We start from the raw sequence: 24,095 nt of genomic DNA on the forward strand, positions 1-24,095 counted from the left end.
TGAATAGTAGATGTGATAGATATGTATAGTATTCTGATATAATCAAATTTAGAGATAATTTTAACTGTAAAATAGATTTACTGTGACACATTCGATTTAGAATTTTTTCTGTTGTGAAGGAATAGTGTATACTTTGTCTTGAAGTATAGAATATGTGAGATCTGTGTACCTGGAACCTTTATTTACCTTGATTTCATTCCATTGATTTGAAGCAATTTGAATGTAGTTAATTGTTACTCAACTCTGTGGAACTGGAATTGGTTTATTACTGTCACATGTACCAAGGTACAGTGAAAAACTTGTCTTGTATACTGTTCCTACCGATCAAATCATTACACGGTGGATAGAAGTAATACAAGGTGAAATAATAACAGAATGCAGAATAAGGTGTAACAGCTACAAAGAAAGTGCAGTGCAGGTAAATAATAAGATACAAGATCATAACAAGGTAGGTTGTGGGTCAAGAATCCATCTTACCATTCAGTAGTCTTATAACAGTGAGATAGAAGCTGTCCCAGAGCTGGGGGGTATGGGATTTCAGACTTTTGTATCTTTTGCCCAAAGGGAGACAAGAGACTGTGTCTATGGTGGATGAGGTCTATGGTGTTGGTTGCTTTACTGAGGCAATGAGAAGTATAGATACTGATTGCCATGATGTGCTGAGCTGTGTCGACAACTCTTTGCAGTTTCTTGCAGTCATGGGCATTTGTGACTTGACTTCGTAAAATTCTGCATCTTGGTTGGAAAAGTAGCTGCATGAGCTCATTTCAAGAGTTTTCTAATTGTAGATGAACTTCACAAGAACCTAGGTGGGGGTAAGGAGGCAAAAAGGAGTTCTCGATAGAGCAAGAAGAATAGGTGAGAGGAGCTTTGTGTGAGGCATAAATACCTGCTGAGACCACTTGCCCTGAATTTTGCTTAATTTAGTGTTGCTATGTTATGAAATGTAGTGGAGTAGTATGCAATGACTTTATTTGTCCTTCTTACTTGTCTTGAGGGAATGGAGTTCCACGTTTTGTATTATCTCAGGATTTGGAAATAGTGTCACAGACTCTCGGTGATTTACCTGCAGGTTACATTTAATACTTGCAGCAAAGTATTGAGTTCTGTACATGTACAAGTGCACTTCACCACAAACCACTCTCAAAGATTATCAAGTGCTTCTTGGTGAGACTAAAGGTTTGTACACAAGGAATATACTCTAAGCAAACAGAGTTTATTGTTCATTGACTTTTGAAGATGAAGCAAAGGAAATAAAAAAAATAAGCTTCTAGTTTAAAAGTATGTTATTATATTTTGTTATATTTTTCAATAATTAAAAAAATTACAACTAAGCAAAACTCGGGCAGAAACGTGTTTTGTTGAAGACCTGCTACTGCTGATTTTCTCATATTGTGCGGCCGGGTATACAAACACTGTGGCAATAAGAAGGAAGGGGGAGAAAGGCCCAATTAAGATACCTTGCTGCAACTGGCAATTTGTTGCACCGTTAGGAACATTCTTCCTACACACTCCACTTTCCAATAATTGAGAAATCGTGTTTGCTCATTGCTGCAGGAGCTCATTATCCAGAATTGCCCAGGGGATTGTTGCATATTTATTTATCAGATTTTTTTTTACTTTCTGGCCAATGTATGCAAATTGCATTAACCTCATCTATCATTTTCTTGGTAAGTTACCAAGTGCTGAGGAACTTCGGAGTAATGTGCCAGTTCATTTTTATCCTCAGTCTAATCAGAGCCTTCCACATTGGCAACAAGCCGATGGCTAGGGGTAAAGTTCTAAGGGTGGAAAACAAACACTGGCAGGGCCCCATCAGCACTAATGCATTCTAAAATTACATTAGATGAGACCCAGGATCACAAAATACTGGATGCCAGCTACTGAATTTCAGTTTATGCAACATGTATTTTTGTACATGCTGGAGAGAGAGAGAGAGAGAGAGAGAGAGAGAGAGTGTGTGTGTGTGTGTGTTGGTCTTCTTTTCTATAAGAAAAACGTGATCATGCTATTGGACTGTTCTAAGAATCCGTGAATATTACTACTGCAGCTCCTATTGTATCAAGATTTAACTTTAGCAAAGTTCATGTATTGCTACTGTAGTGACACACAGCAATACTGAAATGCTGTAGTTTATCTCAATAGGTAATCTAGTCCAAGATTTGAGGTGGCTAGGATAAACTTACTGAGCTTTATGTCAGATGTTTCGTAGGTTGATAACGATGTTTGTAATTGAGAGAGAAGAACGTTGATTTTTTTAAATAAATTCCAAAATCGTACTTATATGCATTTAGTATCCACTGGTAACAATGTTTGCATTCAACGTTGTTTGATGATTTTAACATAAAATTTAAGAAAATTATGTCATTGACGAGTTTGGAGCTCATTTGGTAATCTATGAATCTAGAAAACACTAGCATTGGCTGATAACTGGTTCACCTTAGTTTCCCTTCAGTTCAAGTATCCATAAGATACAAGAGCAAAATTAGGCCATTCATGAGGGCGCACTTATTATCCCTCTCAACTCCATTCTCCTGCCTTCTCTCCATAACCTTCGATAATATCACATGTTAAATGTTAAGTTTCAAAAGGAAATTCCTGCAGGCCAATTGTGGTATCTTGATTTTCCCTAGCAATGCATTTTATTTTATTAATATATAATGAATAGATGAAGGCATTAGCTGCATATTGTAGAATGCCACATGAGATTAAAGAGAGTTGCTTATGGAGTCAGTGAATCAGTAATCCTTTTCTACTCTCATCATGGTTGAGAAATTATACGTATCAGTTCTATTGAACACTCACCATTGCTTTTTATATAAAAATTGGTGGATTTTGATGTAAAAAAAAAGTACCTGAAAGTCATTGAATTTTAAAATAACTAAGTTTACAAGGTTGAGATTCCCTTTTCAAAATCAAAACAGAAAGAGAAACGTGGAGTTTAGGAATTATTTTTCATGGTCTTTGGATTTATGGGTATGAGACTGGCCTACTGATCCAACTTGTTGTTTCCACTACTGTGATTTAAATAAAGCATTTTATCTCCAAGCATTGTTATCTTGGGTTTAACCAACCATCAGAAATGTAGTCCACATGCAAGTTAGCCCAATCTGTGGCAGGTGCTTATTGACCGACGGGCACCACCAACATCTAATCTTTTTATCTCTGCTTTTAGCATGCAAGCTTCTATTTAATTATTTTGTACCTTGTACAGAGAGGTGGATCAGGGTACAGTGAAACTGCAGTATCCAGCATATTTGGGAGTCTATTTCTTAGTTTCTTATAGCCTTCCATACTAAATTGAATACACAATTATGTTCCCATAACATTGTGTTCAGTTAATACATCAGCTGTACATCCAAAAGATCTGTACCGCATTGTAACTCTCATTATGATGTATCAGTGATATCGCAATATTTTGTCGGGTTTTAATGTCTTCAATGCCTAGTGTTTGTACCATACTTTAATGTGTTCATTGTCTCATGGTCTCATTCAAGTCTTACTTTCTTTTCATGTCGTACTAGTAATCGCATTTCAAGTGTCAAAGACATTGATGTCATCAGCGTGAACGAATTCCTATGAGTATAAGAACATCTGGAAGTTACCATAAATGTGACTAAATATGTTTTCTTATTGCAGGAGGCTATTGATGTTTTAGTATTTTTATGAAGAGTGCCTCATCATCACATTCCCTTGAAAGGAGTCATGATAATATAATTTGCTAAATAAAGAGGTTCCTCCTAATTGTGTGTGTGCATGGCCTCTGTGGGTCGTGGTTGACCATGGGTACTGCGCCTCTGGTAGTCACTGAAGCAAAGCTGGAGTGGTCTGTCCAGGGTGCAAGCCAGGGCAGAGTTGATATGGAGATCTGTCTGTTGCCCATGCAGTCCCTCCCCCCCCTCCAAGCTGATGACCGGTCCAAATGAATGATGAAAGTCGATACAGTTTGGTGCCAGCAGCATCGCAGGAGTTGCCGTGCTGGTGCTGGGTACAGCAGTCAGCCGCCTTCGGGACTCCAACTCCGGATTTTTCCTTGGGGTTTACTCCCAAAGCCTTCCCTGTGAGCAGGTATAGCCGCAAGGCAGCAGAGGTTTGAAATCTGAGTTTTCCCTCTCCTAGATGAGCTACCATCCATGGTTAACGAGCCCAATCTGCCCAGAGGAACTGGTTTTAAGGCGACAGTGGTCCGCCTTTGCCCCTTCTCCTGTCGGTGAGAACATCTCCGCCAGGCATAAGAACTATGCCACACATGAAGGCCAGGAGTTGCACTTGGTTGTCAGAGGCTGTTTGAGACGGACGCCATGAAGAGCATTTGTTTAGCAGTGGGAGCTTGTCCCTACAACCACCCTTCGGCTGTGACTACCCTTGGAGCCTCCTAATAGTGATTCCTCCATTAATTAAAACATTGGTGATGTCGCTCCTCTTTATAGATGGAGTATATTCATTTTTGAAATGACATTGGATGTTTTGTGAACAATTCCTTGTCGTATAAATCTGGAGCAGGAGTCGGTCACCCGGCCTCTAAAGCCTGCTGTTCATCTCCTTGTGATAACCTTTCACCACCTTGCCTCTCATGTGTATATTCAGAGCCTCAGTTTCCACCATCCTTCAAGAAAATTCCAAAGACTCTCAGACCTCTGGAAGAGGGTTTGAAAGCTGATTATTTTTCAAACTAAAAGTAATAGTCATCTGTGATGCATACTGTACATGACGTTTTTTTGAATCTTTTGTTTTGCATAATTTTGGGACTACTAGGTTGAAAATGACCAAACTTAAGCATTTCACTATCTCCATTGACTAAAGATTGAAAGATTGACTAAATTTATTATTTAAATTTGAAAATGTCCTGAAACAAATGTAAAACTTCTGACACGTAGTTAGGCAGTTTTAAAATAAATTCAGTAGTTTCATTGACTATTACTTTGCATTTCTTAATGAAAGGACATGAGCCAAATATGATCAACAAACACAAGATGCTGGAGGAACTCAGCAGGCCAGGCAGCACCAATGGAAAAGAGTAAACAGTCAGCATTTTGGGCTGACATTCTTCATCAGGACTGGAGTAAAAAGATGAGTCAGTTTTTCTCTAGTCTTCAATAGGTTCAACAGGTACATTTAATGTCAGAGAAATGTATACAATATATATCCTGAAATTCTATTTCCTCGGAAACATCCACAAAAGCAGAGGAGTGCCCCAAAGAATGAATGACAGTTAAATGTTAGAACCCCAAAGCTCCGCCCACCCAGGCATAAGCAACAGCAAAGTAATGGCCCCTTCTCCACCAGTGAAAAAGCATTGGCAGCCCCCACCGAGCACTCAAGCGTGCAGCAAAGCATCAATAAAGACACAGACTTGCAGTGCCCCAAAGACGACTCATTCACCCAGTATTTGCCATACCAAAGGCTCTCTCTCTCTCTCCCTAATAAGGGAAAAAGAGATGCTCCCATTTCACAGCGAGAGGGGAGACATAACAAAACAACTTGCTGATTTATGGTGTTAAAAGTCTGTTACGTCGGTTTTTCCAAGATCTATACCCAAAGAACTTGGGTCTCTGGGCATGCAGAAGGCAGCCAGCTTGCTGCTTACAATCTTCTGTCCTCCATGACGCATCAGGCGGCAGCACTGGCCTTGAGTCCGCCTGCTTCCAGATCCACGGAAATCCGGCACCCTCATTTGGCCAGTGCTGAGGCCCCAAGAGCGGGTTCCATTTTCGCAAGGAACCGAAGTCAGCGTGTAACTCCAGGTCTTCAAAAGAATCTTGAAAAGGAAAATAGGGATATCAAAGATAGAAATAGAGCTGTTTCTGAAGATGCAAGCAAAGGAGTCACCGTTAGGCACCATTGTCCTCCTAAGCTCCACCCTTCAGTCTTGATGAAGGGTCTCAGCCTGAAACACCAACTATACCTACTCTTTTCCATAGATGTTGCCTGGCCTGCTGAATTCCTCCAACATTTTGTGTGTGTTGCTTGGATTTCCAGAATCTGCAGATTTTCTCTTGTTTGTGAGCCAAATATGATAAAAGGTATGTGTTACTTTTTTCAACCAAATTCTAGAGTTCCTCCATTTCACACAAACTGCCAAATGGAAAGAAGAGAGAGCTTTAGGTAAGGAGTGGGACTTTTTTTTTGGGTTTTCAAACTTATTTTCCACTTAAGCAACAATGGCAAGAATGTGTACAGGAGACCAAGTTAGCTGAGACATGACATTTACCAAAATTGCAGCTCAACTTCCCTCCCACCTTACGTGAACGGTAAAATCTTTGAGAAGTTAGTAAAAATTCGATAAAGACAAAATAGGATTAGTGTAAGAAAAGCAGAAATATTTCATTTGTCTTCCCAATTAATTGATGTTTCTACATGCTAACTTTCTGTGCTTTATGTACAGCAACAGACAACATTCAATGGAATCTTTCCTTTCCAACAATAATTTGCTTTTCTGTTTCTCTCAGTTTGGCAAGTTCTGGCTGATATTCTTGGCTCCTCAATTCACTGTCTTTAAGCCACTGTTCAAGAGACTGGTGTTAATTCTGCATAGATCAAGGAATTAAGTTTGTTTATTGTTACAATTCATTGGTGCATTCAATTCCTATTGAGAAACTTTACCTGTTGTGTCATGAAGCTGGGTCAAGAACTCAGTCTCACTGAGAAGTTCAACCTTGCAGTTATTAAAGTCAATGCAATTGCCATATTATTAAACAATAAACAAAAGGAACTTTCAGTAATTGGTTTATGTAATCTTTTCTGAAGAGCAGTTTTGGCATGTACACTTTCATACAACATTCAAAAATGTTGTTACTCATTCTTTACAACAAAGCTAAAATAAGCTTATTTGTCACAGTTATAATTGTAATTTTGTAGGCAGACTTATTTCAGGGAAAGAATTATTTGCTGCAGTGGTCTTAAACAGTTTTTCTGTTGTTTGAATTGGTTTGTGCACAAATGCCTCAGTAGATATGATTGAATTGATAATGTGCAATGGGGAGGGAAGAGAAGGAAAACCTTTTTGTTTTCCAATCTAAAAGGATTATTTCCAGTGAGTGATTATGCATAAATAACAGAAGGGAAATAGCGGCTACTACACCTCAGCTTAGATTATGCATCAGATTCTATTGTCCTTGATATTAGACCATAAATGAGCAGATTTATTTTGTGTAGTTTTAAAATGTTTCATGATGGGATTTAAACCCTGTCCTGGTCCTCTGCTATCAAGTCTTACTTTATTTACCCGTAGTACTTTATGACGTGATTAATTAATTAGTTTTTTTATTATGTATTGCACTTGTTACGAACCCCGTAACTGGGTCACTTACCAGCAAAGATAGAGAGGTCCGTTGAAGTCTGATGGTACTATTTTTAAACGTTTTTATTTATAAAGGGGCACAAAAGTAAGGTTAATACAAACATTCAGATAATATACGTTGTCAATACTCAATCTAAAGCGTGGGTATAGTAATAATCAACAATAAGAAGTGGCTCTATCATTTTGTCTAGGGGTAAAAATAGTGTCCAATGTCAATATAAAAGTCTCGCCAGTTCATGAAGGCTTTTAGCCGTTTGGGGACCGCTGGGTTTTCACTGGTTGGAGAGAGAAAGAATTTTGGTGAGAAAATAAACTTGCCAGCCTTTTGGACTCGACTCGTTGAATCGGGAACGTGGGTTCCCCGTTGTCAGTTCGAAGTCCTTTTCGGGGTTATCAGCCACTCGTTCCCCAAGCTAGCGGAACCGAATCACACGTGGCTCCTGAACAGCTTCCCGTCATCACGGGAGCGATGAGCGATGGTGTCTCCTTCTGGTGCGTCGCTGGGGTACTGCCTCCTGCAGTCCCCTTTTTATCATGACTTGCAGAGTTGTAGATGTCAATCAAGGTAGGGTGATACAATCCCCACCCCACATTGCCCGAGGGCGTCCATGTCCCTGATAGCTGGCACGTAGTATAGAGTTGCAATTCACACAGGTGTCTCTAAGAACAATGGTCAAATCCGTTGCATTGTCTCTCATTTCCTGGGTCCAAGACCCGAATTAATAGTGATCTTGCGATTCTCAGGAAGGAGGGGGCCGGTTTCGTAACACACTGAAAACAACAAATTTCACAACATGTCAGTGATATTAAACTTGATTCTAATTCTGAATTACTTTCTGTAAAAACTTTCTTCATTAATATTGTCATCAATATCATATTCGTGTTGAGACTGTTTTCCTGGGTGTGATACTGATGTAGTATTGTTAAGTTTGAGGAGAAGGGGCTTGTTTGTTTTGAGATCTATTTTAGTAAATAAGTTAGATTTAAAAAATGTGATTTTTTTATATATTACATTAAGAACATTTATTGGAGACTCATTGGAAGAGGGCTACACACTAACCTGTAGTATCTGTTCAAAAGATACCAAGTTCATTTTATATATTGGGGCTCCAAATAAAATGTGACTATAACTACTCCAGGGGGAAAGCAGAGGAGAGATTTTTCCCCTCCATTTTATGGTTAAAATCATTTAAATTGAGCAAACTACCGTAATTTCTAGTTCCTTACATTAATTGGACCTTTTAGTATCATTAAATGGAAGATACTAAATAAAATAAAAGATGGAATTACATCTTTAGAAAGAGGTGACATAGGGTAGAGAATGTTGAATCTTTGTGAGTGGTGTTAAGAACTGCAAGGGTAAAAATAACATTATGGGAATCATATATAGGCCTCCAACTAGTAACTAGTTGAGTTACTCCAACTAGTGGAGTTCAGATTGCAAAGGGAGCTGGACAATAAGGGTAATAAGGGTAATGCCACAATTGTAATGGGGGACTTCAATATGCAAGGGGATTGGGAAAATCAGGTTGGTGTCAGATCACAGAGAGAATTTGTTGAATGCCTACAAGATGGGTTTTTAGAGCAGCTTGTGCTTGAGCCTACTCGGGAAAGGCTGTCTTCGACTGGGTATTGTGTAATAATTCAGATTTTATCAGGGAGCTTAAGGTAAAGGAATCCTGACGAGGCAGTGATCATCATGTGATTGAATTCATACAGCAATTTGCAACTCACATCTATCAGTATCGCAATGGAATAATGGGAATTACAGAGGCGTGAGAGAGGAGCTTGCCCAGGTGGATTGGAGGAGGACACTGGCACAGATGACAGCAGAAGTAGCTGAAGTTTTCAGGAATAGTTCTCAAGGCACAGGATAGATATGTCCTACAGAAGTCGTAGTTCTCAAGTGGCAGGGGTAGGCAATCATGGCTGACAAGAAAAGTTAAGGACGGTACGAAAGCCAAGGAGAAGGCATATAATGTAGAAAAAGTGAGTGGGATGTTGGATGATCGAGAAGTTTTAAAAATCCAACAAAAGGCAACTAAAAAAGCTATAAGAAGGGAAAAGATGAAATATGAGGGCAGGATGCTACAAGATTTTTCAGTTTTATAAAGAGTAAAAGGGAAGTAAGAGTTGATACTGGACCACTGGAAAATGAAGCTGGTAAGATAGTAATGGGGGACAAAGAAATGGCAGATCAATTTAATGGATACTTTGCTTCAGTCTTCATTGTGGAAGACATTACCAGTGTGCCAGAGGTCCATGAGTGTCAGGGTGCAGGAGTGAGTGCCATTGCTATTACAAAGGAAAAAGTGTGAGGCAAGCTCAAAGGTCTGAAGGTGGATAAGTTACCTGGACCAGATGGACTACATCCCAGAGTCCTCATAGAAACATAGAAAATAGGTGCAGGAGTAGGCCATTTGGCCCTTTGATAACTTCGACATCTTTGATAACCGACTCTAGCATTTTCCCCACCACCGATGTCAGACTAACCGGTCTATAATTTCCCGGTTTTTCTCTCCCTCCTTTTTTAAAAAGTGGTGTTACATTAGCCACCCTCCAATCCTCAGGAACTAATCCAGAATCTAAGGAGTTTTGAAAAATTATCACTAATGCATCCACTATTTCTTGGGCTACTTCCTTCAGCACTCTGGGAATCAGACCATCTGGCCCTGGGGATTTATCTGCCTTTAATCCCTTCAATTTACCTAACACCACTTCCCTACTAACATGCATTTCCCTCAGTTCCTCCATCTCACTAGACCCTCAGTCCCCTACTATTTATGGAAGATTATTTATGTCCTCCTTAGTGAAGACAGAACCAAAGCAGTTATTCAATTGGTCTGACATGTCTTTGTTCCCTATGATCAATTCACCTGTTTCTGACTGTAAGGGACCTACATTTGTCTTGACCAATCTTTTTCTTTTCACATATCTATAAAAGCTTTTACAGTCAGTTTTTATGTTCCCTGCCAGCTTTCTCTCATAATCTTTCTTCCCTTTCCTAATTAAGCCCTTTGTCCTCCTCTGCTGGTCTCTAAATTTCTCCCAGTCCTCAGGTGTGCCGCTTTTTTTTGCTAATTTATATGTTTCTTCTTTGAACTTGATACTATCCCTAATTTCCCTTGTCAGCCATGGGTGCACTACCTTCCCTGGTTTGTTCTTTTGCCAAACTGGGATGAACAATTGTTGTAGTTCATCCATGCGATCTTTAAATACTTGCCATTGCATATCCACCATCAACCCTTTAACTATCATTTGCCAGTCTATCTTAGCTAATTCACATCTCATACCTTCAAAGTTACCCTTCTTTAAGTTCAGAACCTTTGTTTCTGAATTAACTATGTTACTCTCCATCTTAATGAAGAATTCCACCATATTATGGTCACTCTTACCCAAGGGGCCTCGCATGACAAGATTGCTAACTAACCCTTCCTCATTGCTCAATACCCAATCTAGAATGGCCTGCTCTCTAGTTGGTTCCTCGACATGTTGGTTCAGAAAACCATCCCACATACATTCCAAGAAATCCTCTTCCTCAGCACCTTTACCAATTTGGTTCACCCAATCTATATGTAGATTGAAGTCACTTATTATAACTACTGTTCCTTTATTGCATGCATTTCTAATTTCCTGTTTAATGCCATCCCCAACCTCACTACTACTGTTAGGTGGCCTGTACACAACTCCCACCAGCGTTTTCTTCCCCTTAGTGTTATGCAGTTCTACCCATACTGATTCCACATCCTCCAGGCTAATGTCCTTCCTTTCTATTGCATCTTTCTATTCCATCTGATGAGAGGGGTTGCTGAAGAGATAATAGATGCATTGATCATGATCTTTATTTTTGATTCTGACATGGTCCCAGAGGACTGGAAGATTGCAAATGTCACTCCACTCTTTAAGAAGGGAGGAAGGCCAAAGAAAGGAAATTATAGGCCAGTTAGCCTAACCTCAGTGGTTGGGAAAGTGTTGGAGTCTATTATTAAGAATGAGGTTTCAAGGTACTTGGAGACTAATGATAAAATAAGTCAAAGTCAGCATGTGGTGCCTATCAAGGGAAATCTTGCCTGACAAATCTGTTAGAGTAACAAGCAGAGAGAGGCAGTAGGTGTCATTTACATAGATTTTCAGAAGACATTTGATAAGGTGTCACACATGAGGCTGCTTAACAAGATAAAATCCTATGGCATTAGAGGAAAGATACTGGCAAAGATAGAGGAATGGCTGACAAGCAGGAGGTAGCGAGTGGAATAAAAGGGATCTTTTCTGGTTGGCTGCCAGTGACTACTGGTGTTCCTCAGGGGTCAGTATTGGGACCTCTGCTTTTCACATTGTTTTTCAATGATTTAGGTAATGGAATTGATGGCTTTGTGACAAAGTTTGCGGATGATATGAAGATAGGTGAAGGGGTGGGTAGTGCTGAGGAAACAATGCAATTGCAGCAGGACTTATTCAGATTGGAAGAAAGGGCAAAAAGTGGCAGATGGAATACAATGTTGGGAAATGTACAATAATGCATTTTCATAGAAGGAACAATAGTGCAGACTAGTGTCTACAATGGGGAGAAGGTTCAAATGTCAGAGGTGCAGAGGGACTTGGGAGTCCTCATGCAAGTTTAATGTACAGGTTGAGTCTGGTAAAAAAGGCAAATTCAATGTTGGTATTTATTTCAAGGGGAATAGAATATAAAAGCAAAGAGATAATGCTGAGGTTTTATAAGACACTAGTCAGGTTGCACTTGGAGTATTGTCAACAGTTTTAGGCCCATATCTCAGAAAGGATGTGTTATCTTTGGAGAGAGTCCAGAGGAGGTTCATGATGATGATTCTGGGAATGAAGGAATTAACATATGAAAAGCATTTAGCAGCTTTGGGCCTGTACTCACTGGAATTTAGAAGAATGTGAAGGGATCTCATTGAAAGCTACTGAATGTCGAAAGGGCTAGATAGGGTGGATGTGGAGAGGATGTTTCCCATGGTGAGGGTATCCAGAACTAGAGGGCACAGACTCAGTATTGAAGGGTGTCCTTTTAGAACAGTGGTAAAGAGGAATTTTTTTAGCCAGAGAGTAGTGAATCTGTGGAATTCTCTTGCACAGACTGTGGTGGAGGCCAAGTCAGTGGGTTTATTTAAAGTAGAAGTTGATCATTTCCTGATCGATCTGGGCATCAACGGATATGGCAAGAAGGTGGGTATATAGGGTTGAGTGGGAACCAAGATCAGCCATGATGGAATAGTGAGAAGACTCGATGGGCTGAATGGCCTAATTCTGCTCCTATGTCTTATGGTTTAAAATTTTTCTTTTCATTTCAAATGTTAGAGGAAGGTAAGTATTATTCTCTGCTGCTTCTTTTCATTGCCCTCTCATTTTATGGATTTCTTTTTGTTTTTGCTTAATGGAGCTTATCAATTGTAGACTAAGCATGGTAGCTTAGTCGTTAGCACAACACTTTACAGTTCCTGCCACCGCCTGTAAGGAGTTTGTATGTTCTCCCTGTGACTGTGTGGGTTTCCTCCAGGTGCTCCGGTTTCCTCCTACAGCGCAAAGACGTATCAGTTGGTAGGTTCATTGGTCATTGTAAATCATTGTGTGATTAGACTAGGATTGAATTGGGAGATTGCTGGGCGCATGGCTTGAAAGGCTGGAAGGCCCTATTCCGCATTGTAGCTCAATAAAGAAATAAATAAATCATAAGCCAGCTTCAGAAACCTGTGGCTGATCAGAAAAATTAAAAACTTGATGTTCATATCTGCCCCATCCTCCAGCTCCACACTTTTTCCATCTTTTGATGTTTGGATCATTTTAGTGCCCCTCCTGTACTAGGAGCTTAAGAGAAGGTGCAAATCAAATGTGTGCCTGAGTTCTTTAGGAACCAATGCTGCAATATTGTATTTCTTAAATTACCAGTGATTAAACACAGACTTCACCTCCACACCTTGAGTCCAAGATGATTGCTTACCTTTGATTTTCTAATCCAAGCAGAATTAATTGGGGGACAGTTGCCGGATTTGGTGAATGGAAATTTGGGCAATATTTCTGCTTCCAGGTACAGTACAGGATTTCTTCACTGGAAGTATGCACGGTTGTTGTGTTTGAAATCACCTCCAGCATTTATTGCCTTATTTAAGCAAGAATTGACATCTGGACCACGCACATAAAAATGAGTACTTATGGAAGAAGTATGTTCCAGTAGAAAAATTTTAAATGTTCAGAAAAGAACAGGGAAACTGTGGGGTTGAAACTGCAACAAAACAGCAATCTTAAATTTAATTTCAATCCATCTAACGATAGATTATTTTACAATTAAAATCTATTCACGTAAAAGGCTATGGCATTGATCTGTCAAGACACTTGGCTCAACCTGGCTTCACCTGGCTTCTGAGTCAAATACTGTGATGCTATCAATTATTACTTGTTACTTGTTCTAGAACATAGGTCAAACCTCCAGTGGTGGGAAGTTTGATCATTGCTCTGCTTAAGAGGATAATATTTAAAATACAGTACTGTGCAGAATCCTGAGGCACATATGTATAGCTAGGTCGCTGAAGACTTTTGCACACTACTGCAAGTAATTTTATGTATTGCACTGTACTGCTGCTGCATGATATATGTGAGTGAAAATAAACCTGATTCTGATATAGGACTTTATTATGCACTGAGAATGGGAAGAGGACAGGGAGTGGGGAAACATGCTTGGGAAAAGAGGAAGGGAGAGAGGAGCAAGTGGGAAGCACCAAAGAGTCATTCTGTAATGATTAATAAACCAATTATTTGGAATCGAATTACCTTTCCTGGTATGTCAGGGCTGGATGTGGCTGGACCTGCACCACTCCCCCACCCCCCCCCGCCAAGATCTCCTTCTCTGTCACCTGTGCAACATCCCTGACACGACACTCCACCCTCGCCATTTCCAACAGCTTTTGCTCCCGCCAGATTTACAAACTTGCTCTCTGCTCCATGTTGACAAATACAGTACTGTGCAAAGTAGCAGTACATATGCCTAAGACTTGCACAGTACTGTAGTTCTTCTAGATTTCTAGGAGATGCAATCATTCTCATAACTTGTTAAAGTCTGCCACTCACTTTGCACCTGAAAAATCAGAGTGTAACTAGCTAAGTATTCAATATTCTTTCCTCTGGTGTATTTGTCTGTTTAAAATGCTTACTGAATTCTCAACCAACTCTTCCTCTCTTTCAGGTTTATTCAGGAGATTGAAGGGGCCATGTGGTCAGGCTCTGGTAAACAGTGTCCTCTGCGAGAGTTCCTCACCATGTACATCAAGAACTTCTTCCTAAATCAGGTTCACCTGGATGTTAACAAAGAGATTGAGGCTGCAACCAAAGTAGCAGATCCTTTGAAAGTGCTGGCCAGTGCTGATACAATGAAAGTGTTGGGAGTGCAACGGCCCCTCCTTCAGGTAACACATGACAGATACACATAAACGTTTAGTTTTTTACACATTGCTTACAAGTACAAAACTGAGATCTTGGATATTCTTTGGATTAGGTTGTACATTCAGTATTTATTCTGTTCACACAATTAACTAACCTGGCCCCATAACAAATGGTTATTTGTGAAGGGATGTACAAATTCCTGATACTGTCATGTCTTCATGAATCACATTTGGAGCCATCAACAGAGATAAAAGCACTCGGTAGTAGGCATTGTATTGTGTAGAGGAGACGTTGTTACCGATCTTCACTGACTACTCGCCTCATGAGGTAATTGAAGATCCATTTGCAAGGGGAGTGTAATGCCCTGGTTAAGATTTCTATTGCTATGTTGTCATTATTTTAGCAGTTTTCTGCAAAAGCTGTGTGTCCTGCTGGTAGAATATTTTGGTTTTGGCAAAAAATAAGAAACCCTGCTGTTCAACTTAGGAATGTTGTGTCAGCCAATCAGTATAGTGGGATCTGGAGAAAATTCAAGAGAGGGCGGGGCAGAGAAAGATTTGTGATGGACAGTAGTCTGGTTTGGGGTCTTCTTGGCGGGAGCTGTGGAGCGGGACAGAAGGGAAGATGCCACAGAATGCTATTGGAGAGTCCCTGTTGCAAGAAGTGCTTTCTGCAGATGAATGGCCCAAAGGAGAAAGGCCAGTACTCTTAAGAGAGAACCAGTTTGTTCAAGTTGGACTTCAAGGGAAATTCAGAATGTGGTGTGTACTTTCACACAGACTGTGGCTTCAGCGTGTGAGTGTAAAAGACAACTCCAGTATGAACTCCAACTGTCTTATGCACATTGGATTGGTTTAACTGTAATGGGCCCTTATATTTTTTTCCCTATTAACTTTTTGATAAAGCTGAATTCTGTAAGTATACTTTCTTTATAATTTTATTTGGTGCACAATCTGTTATTTCTTGCCGGCCAGTGTACAGGCAGTATTTACACAGCATTCGCTCAAATTGAGGTTTCTTTAATCGGAACATCATGACATTCCTGTTTGGTTGAACCCCAAATCATACTGACCCTAGACGATATTGTTTATGAAAGGCGGCCTTCTCACCAGCTGAGTCATGTGGCTATTAGCAGAGTTAGCTAACGGGCTGAGCTTGCATTCAAGCCAGTGAGGTGGTTACAGGAGGTACTGAGGCCCAGGAATTGAAGCCTGTTGATTGATACTGAGAGGATGATGTTGAATGCTGACCTGAAATTGACTAACTTTGTTTTGGTTTGGCTGTCCCAATAAACTTGTTAACATCCTCCGCCAGTTCTATGATGGGATGACTGCTCGGGTGACCATAGGAGGACAAGTGTCCGAGCCCTTCCTTGCACGCACAGGGGTGTGTGCTAGCGCCAGTGCTCTTTAACATCTTCTTCGTGTGTTACCCATTTTCTCCACAACGAGATTGAGGATAGCAGCGGACAGTAGGCAGTGGATGTCAGATTAGATGGCAACCTCCTTAACATCAGGAGGCTCCACACAACCACCAAACTCCATAGAGAACGGGTCCTGGAGCTGCAGTATGCAGACGACTGGGCTCTTGTGGCCCATACTCCGGAGGATCTTCAGACTGTCCTTGCTGTGGCGGTGAGAGCGTACAGCAGGATGGGGCTGACCGTCAATACCACCAAGACAGAAGTGGTTTGCCAATGGAGTACCAGTGTCCCACCCACCCTACCTGCCTTCACTGTTGGTGATGAAAAGCTGTCAAAAGTGCCATCTTTCAAATATCTGGGGAGCATTCTCTCTGAGGATAGCGGCATTGACAACGACATCCAGAGCTGCATTAAACGGGCATCAGCTGCCTTTGGGAGACTTCGGCGTAGAGTCTTTCAGAACAGGAGCCTTTGCCCCTCCACAAAGGTTGCCGATACCAAGTGGTCTGTGTCACCACCCTCCTTTATAGCTGTGAAGCTTGGGTAAGCTACAGCCGTCACATCAAGTCCTTGGAGTGCTTCCACATAAGCTGCCTTCAGCGCATCCTGGGAATTACTTGGCGTGAGCGGGTGCCTCACACTGAAATACTTGTAAAGACCAACTGCATAAGTATTGAGGCCATGATCAGCCAGCGTCAGCTGCAGTGGCTGGGGCACGTGATAAGGGTGCCCCCATGTCGGCTACCCCGCAGAGTGTTATACGGCCAGCTACATCATGGTCGACACTCAGCTGGAGGGCCGAAGAAGCGCTATAAGGATCAGATGAAGAATGCTTTAAGGAAGTGCAAGATCAGACCTGAGGACCTGGAGGATGTTGCTGCTGACCGTAACACTTGGCGACAGCTGTGTAGGAATGGGGTTCATATTCTGGAGATGGAAAGAACAACCAGAAGACAGCAGAAGAGAGCCAGGAGAAATGCAGCCATGGTTGCCATCACTACCACCACTACCACATATACATGTCTCGCCTGCAATAGAACTTGTGGGTCCAGGATAGGACTGTATAGTCATCAAAGATCTCACCATTAAAGGAGTGGACGTCGTCATCGGATTCCAATGGACAACCAAAGAAGAAGAATTGACTAACTTATATTTGCCTATTGTCTAGGTGCTCCAAAACTGAGTGAGGAGCCAGTTAGATTGCGTCTGGTGGAGACCCTTTATGGCAATAGGCAAATTGTAGCAAGTCCACGTCCTTGCTCAGGCAGGAGTTAATTCTAGTCATGACCAACCTCTCAAAGCACTTAATCACAACAGCAGCACACTCTGCTCTTCGTGGTAGTTTGTATGATCTGCCCTTTTGAAGCAGATAGGAACCTATGAGTGCAGTGGCAAGAGTTTGAAAATATCCTTAAACACTGCAGCTTGTTGTTCAACCTAGATTTTCAGTACCCTGCCAGGTACACCATTGGGGCAAACATTGAGTAGCATTTGTAATATAGAAACAAGAGCAGATTGTTTTTGTGCTAAATGTCTCTGAAATTGTATAAAATACATGAATTAACATTTGAAACAGACTATTCCAAAATGTACTAATTGCTAAACACAATATTGGATAATTGAAATCCTGTACACACACTCAAAATGCTGGGGGAACTCAGCAAGTCAGGCAGCATCTCCGGAGGGAAATAAGCACTGGATTGTTTATTCCTCCTCCATAGATGCTGCCTGACTTGCTCGGTGTATGCTCAAGATTTCCAGCATCTGCAGAATCTCTTTTTTATATCTGAGATCATGACTGGTTGGGATAATCAGATATTTTGTTTGTTGTAATTTTATGGTTCCATTCTGAAGAGATAATGTTCTGTATTTACATGATTTGTTATGTGAAATTTATTAATTATCCTCTGTGATAAAGATGTGCTGCTTTCAAAGGTGTTTTACACTACTTTAGTACAGGTCAAGAGAAAGGGAAGATAGAAGGGAAAGAATCCCATTTCTCACCTACTGACAACTGACTCACATTTAACTTGCTTGGGTATTGTCTTTGCACTTTGCTGATGCTTCCAGTATCTAACATATAAGTGCCAATAATATCAAAGTCAGCTTGGCAGCTGCTTATAAGTTATTGTCTTCTGATGGGCCCATCTATTTTAGTCATGTCACAACAGAGCTCAACACGATTCTTAAAGAGCTCCATGCTTGCAAACTACTGCTGTATCTAGAAATCGGAACAAAAAGTAACATGTTTGCATAATATTTCTCTATCTGGAAATCTGAACCAAAGCATGTAAATATTGCAATCACATGGTAAGTCATGGAATCTGTAAAGGAGGTGCAAAGAAATCAACAAATCAGATGTAGAGAACCTTCAGTGAAAACCAGAATTCACATTTGCACGATTTTCACCAAATATCAGCTCGCAAAAGCAGAATGAAACAAGAACGATGGAAAAATCAGAGCTAAAATAGTCACACAAAGTTATTTGCTATTGGCTAGTTAAAATGAATTATAAAGACTGCTTTGAAGCTTGTAAAATCTGCTGAACACCTTCTAGACTGTCTATAGATCAATTTCAATGGATAAGTAAGTGGTACAATTGATGCTACAAGTGAGCTGCATTAGATTATACAGACCATTTCAGAGCTCATTAAATCCCTTTTTGTGAACTGTGTCGGATTCAGACTCCTATTGATCCATTGCATTAAATTACAATAATGTAACCTGCTGGGTCATCTCTTCTAGAGACGATATTATATTATGATTGTTTTATTGGAATTCTGGAAGATGTGCATCCTCAACTTGGTGCCTGATTTCTGCTCAGAAATTTGATCTCAGTTATCTAATCAAATTGGATGAACAATTCCATAACCTTTAATCACGGAAAGCAGATTTAGCATTTTGAGCACATTAAGGTGCTCCTAGACAACCAAAATCAACTGAGTGTCAAACCAGTATTAGGCCTTCACCAGTAAAATTGTTTGTCAATATACCAGAGGAACCTGACTTGTTTGTCAGTGATTGGAGTGAGTTCTGTCAGACTCCACACCTCTCCACACCTTGCTCCACACCTCTCTGCAGTTCTGGCACTAACATGAAGGAAAGGAATTTCAGACATGCATGAGCGTTTGCTCTTGCTTTTTCGGTGATCTGGGGGTTTCGGAATCAGAATCAAGTTTATTATCTCTGGCATATATCATGAAATTTGTTGTCTTGTGGCAGTAGTACAGTGCAAGACATAAAAAATTGCTGTTACAATAAAAAGTAAATAATACATAGCGCGAAAGAGGAATAACGAGATAGTGTTTATAGACCATTCAGAAATCTGTTGGTGGAGGGGAAGCAGCTGTTCCCAAAATGTTAAGTGTATGTCTCCTGTACCTCCTCCCTGATGGTAGTAATGAGAAGGGGGAATGTTGTGGGTGATGAGGGTCCTCAGTGATGAATTCCACCTTCTTGAGGAGTCACCTTCTGAGGATGTCCTCAGTGGTGGGTAGTGTACTGCCCATGATGGAGCTGGCTGTGCCTACAGTTCTCTGCAGCCTCTTTCAATCCTCTGCATTGGAGTCTCCATACCATAGAGATTTGTTAGTCTTTGAAACACGTGCTCAGATTGAACATATGTAGCAGTAACTTCAGCTCTGTGCATCGGTTGGGAGGATCATACATCACATGATAAAAAAGGTTTTGTGAAAGAAACCTGCAGAAATTTTCAAAGACAAGAGAACAGCATGCTCAGTGACATTGAGCCAGAGTGCCAAATGTAAGATGCATCTCAGCTTCTTCCTAAGATTCCCTCCTTCTCAGTAGCCAGTTCAACTCATTCCCACTTCAGTCATTCCAGTTCCAGTACACCACTGCAGGAAGTACTTAGATGGTGTTCTAGGCCTAACCATTTTAGATGCTTCGTAAGTGACTATCTTCCTGTCATAATGTCTGAGTTGGAAATATTCCTTGGTAATTGCACAGTAACTCATTAGGAAATGCAAGCCTGCATGCAGCACAGCCTAGTCTAGCCAGATAAATGGTCAAGTCAGAATGCTCTGCAACAAAGAGGGGAACATGTAAGTGGTGGTGTTCCCATATGCTTGGTGAAATATTACATTGCCACCAGAAATTGACCAGTCATAATCATCTTCAGCAAGAGAGAGTCCAACCACCTACACTTGATAATTCAATAGATCCCACCATCAACACCTTTGCTTCCCATTGAGCAGAAACTCAAATGAAACTGCCTCATCTGTTATGTGACTTTAAGTGCAGGTCAGATGCCGAATGTCTTGTAGCAAGTCACTCTGTCCTCACACCCCCAGTCTTTAAGGCACAAAATGTGAACACTTTCTATTTAAGACCATAAGACAAAGGAGCAGAGTTGGGCCATCTGGCACATCAAGTCTGCTCTGCCATTCAAAATTGGCTGATCCTTTTTTCTCTCCTCCTCAACTCCAGTTCCCGGCCTTCTCCCCGCAACCATTGATGCCACGTCCAAACAAGAACATATCAATCTCTGCCGTAAATACACCCAATGACCTGGCCTCCACAGCTACAAGCGGCAACAAATTCCGCAAATTCACCACCCTTTGGCTAAAGATTTTTCTCTGGATCTCTGTTTTGAATGGATGCCCCTCTATCCTGAGGCTGTGCCCTCTTGCCTTAGACTCTCCCACCATGGGAAACATCCTTTCCACATCTACTCTGTCTAGCCCTTTCAACATTCGAAAGGTTTCAATGAGATCCTTCCCTCATCCTTATGAATTCCAGAGAGTACAGATCCAGAGCCATCAAACATTCCTCCTATGATAATTCTTTCATTCCTGGAATCAACCTTGTGAACCTCCTCTGGTTCCTCTCCAATGCCAGCACATCTTTTCTAAAATGAGGGGCCCAAAACTGTTCACCATACTCAAGGTGAGGTCTCATCAGTGCCTTATAAAGCCTCAGCATCACGGTCTTGCTCTTGTATTCTAGACCTCTTGAAATGAATGCTAACGTGGCATTTGCCGTCCTCACCACCAACTCAACCTAGCAGTTAACTTTTAGGGTGTTCCTCACAAGGACTCTCAAGTCCCTTTGCATCTCAGATTTTTGGATGTTCTCCCTGTTTAGAAAATAGTTTGCATATTTATTTCTACTACCAAAGTGCATGACCATGCATTTTCCAACATTGTATCTCATTTGCCACTTTCTTGCCTCTTCTCCTAATCTGCCTAAGTCCTCTTGCATCCTACCTGTTTTCTCAACACTACCTACCCCTTCACCAATCTTCATATCATCTGCAAACTTGGCAACAAAGCCATCTACTCCATCATCTAAATCATTTACATACAGCATATAAAGAAGCGGACCCAACACCAACCCCTGTAGAACACCACTAGTCACTGGCAGCCAACCAGAAAAAGATGCCTCCTACCAATCAGCCAATGCTCTAACCATGTTAGTAACTTTCCTGTAATACCAGGAAATATGTGCCTGAAGATAACTGAAGAAGCTTGTCACCTTCTGGGAGAAACCAGTACACTTGATTAGGTCCTCCATCTGCCACCCCGGATATTCATTTTTTACATCATCTTCAAACAGTATCTACAAGATGCATTTCAAAACTTAATGTATTCTAAATCTACCTCTCAGATTTGCAACCTCTATCACTAAAAAGATCTTCAAGTGCATGGGAGCACCACCACTTAAATATACCCCACCAACCTGCTCGCCATCCTGACTTGGAAATGTAGCACCTTCCTTCATTGTTAGGATATCAGGTAATCCTGGGAATTTTGGAATTTAGTGTTCAACCATATTTTGGAAGAACATTTACCAGAAGGATTGCAGCAGTCCAAGAAATAGGCTACCACCATCGTCACCTTAGAAGTAAGTGTTTACCCTACCCTTGGTAAAGATTCCCATATTCTGAAAAAGATAAAAATAATTAATATCTTATGTGTTTGTATCAGTTTTAGCATGATGCCCTTAGGTCCCACACCACTAGTTCAGGAACAGTTACTACCCGAACAACCATCAAGCTTCCAAAATAGCGTGGATAATGTCAATCACCTCAACTCAGAACTGATTCCACAACCTACAGAGTCACTTTCAAGGACTCCACAGCGCATATTTTCAGTAGTATTTATTTATTTTTGTGCGATTTGTCTCATATTGCACATGGTTGTTTGTTAGTCTGTTGATGCATAGTTTTAATAAACTCTATTGTATTTCGTTCCTGTAAATGCCTGCAAGAAAATGGATCTTAAGGCAGTATATGGTGACAAATAGGTACTTTGATAATAAATTTACACTGACTTTGACCTTGACCCTTATGTAAGGGATACTACATGTTCATTCTATTTCAGTTTCTCATACTTTGGTTACTTCATCATTGCTAAACCATTAACAAGGAAGGTTGCTTCTCAGAGATGATGTAGTCCAGCTTTCAAACTTAGAAAGTCAGGCCAAACCATCCAGCTAATTAAATAGAAATGCATCCCCACACTATAATGATTTCAGAATATTATCACCAGTACACAGTTCAAAAATCTGAATCACGTGTTGATCACTCTGTGTTAAAGACTTCCTGACATCAAGACTGTCAGGAATCTAAATGGTCAAGTATGGAGATGATAAAGAAAATGCTGTTTGTTATTTTTTTATCTATTTATCTATTTATTTATTAATTATTTGGAAATACAGTGCAAAACAAGACCTTCCAGCCCAACAAGTTGCAGCGCCCAGCAATCCACCGATTTAACCCTAGCCTAATTGAGGACAATTTACAATGACCAATTAACCTAATAACCAGTACACCTTTGGACTGTGGGAGGAAACCGGAGCACCCAGAAGAAACCCACACAGTCACAGAGAGAACATGCAAACTCCATACAGACGGTTCCAGAATTGAACCCAGAACTCTGGGACACTCTGAGCTGTAATAGCTTCATCCTTGCAGCTACACTACTGGATAATGACTATTTTCATATATTCTGTATTGGTATTGATAATATCTCTGTGTACCATGACTTTGTGGCCTTATAACACTACAATTGCTGGAAAGCTATAACGGAGTGAAATGGTAGCACGTAATATAAAGCTGACTTCAGGTGACTTCTAGTAGGTGGCTCATATCTACGTCTGAAGTGTCTGCTGTCTCTGAAGCCAATTTCTGCCCTTTCATTATCAGGCAAATATGAAGCGGTACTAAGAATTAGACACAGTCAACTACACGTGCAATCTGATCCTTCCACGGAAACTATTGCACCTTAAAAAATATATGCGCACATTCCTGTGGATTCCCATTGGGAATCTCACTAACTCAATATTATGATTATGTCAAAACCTGGTGCAAAGCTGAAATCGTATTGGGGGGGGGGGGGGTGAGGGTAAAAAATGCAAACCAAGATTAAGCAAAGCCTTAAAGGAAAAAGTCACTCTTAACAACAACACACACAAAATGCTGGTGGAACTCAGCAGGCCAGGCAGCATCTATAGTGAGAAGCGCTGTCAAAGTTTTGGGCCGAGACCCTTCATCAGATGCTGCCTGGCCTACTGTGTTCCACCAGCATTTTGTGTGTGTTGCTGTTTGAATTTCCAGCATCTGCAGATTTCCTCGTGTTTGCTCTTTAAAAAGTCTTAAGTTTTTTTTGTTAAGTACAGTAGCTATTAAGAACTATGTCAGTGGAGGTTCATTGTAGGAGTTTAATTTGATATTTAAATGAAATACAGAACAAATTAGAACACTATCAATACTACTACAGTACGATAAAACTATGTATCAGTTTCTAACTGTACCGACGGAGGATATTCATCCAGTGTATCTGTACACTGCCATGTTCTTTCATTTGACTGTGTTGATTGTCTATCGTTTCCAACAATGCCATAAACCTGTTCAGGAAGAGTTTTATACTGAGAAAGCCATTGCACTGGGGCAGTTCCATTTTCTCAGCCTCAAAAATCTTGGTCCAACAGTATGAAAAATCACCACAACTG

The 24,095-nt window shown here is 40.7% G+C and overlaps 1 protein-coding gene across 1 annotated transcript in view; it reads left to right on the plus strand.

Annotated features, from left to right (window-relative positions):
* exoc4 (exocyst complex component 4) overlaps positions 1 to 24,095 on the plus strand; it is a 507,730-nt gene that overhangs the window by 273,295 nt on the left and 210,340 nt on the right. The window contains exon 10 of the mRNA XM_073066788.1: positions 14,502 to 14,721. Within this exon, the coding sequence (XP_072922889.1) occupies positions 14,502 to 14,721 (220 nt within the window). The remainder of the gene's footprint in view (positions 1 to 14,501; positions 14,722 to 24,095) is intronic.

This window comes from Hemitrygon akajei, chromosome 14 (genome assembly GCF_048418815.1).
Source record: "Hemitrygon akajei chromosome 14, sHemAka1.3, whole genome shotgun sequence".
In the NCBI taxonomy this organism is placed as follows: Eukaryota; Metazoa; Chordata; class Chondrichthyes; order Myliobatiformes; family Dasyatidae; genus Hemitrygon; species Hemitrygon akajei.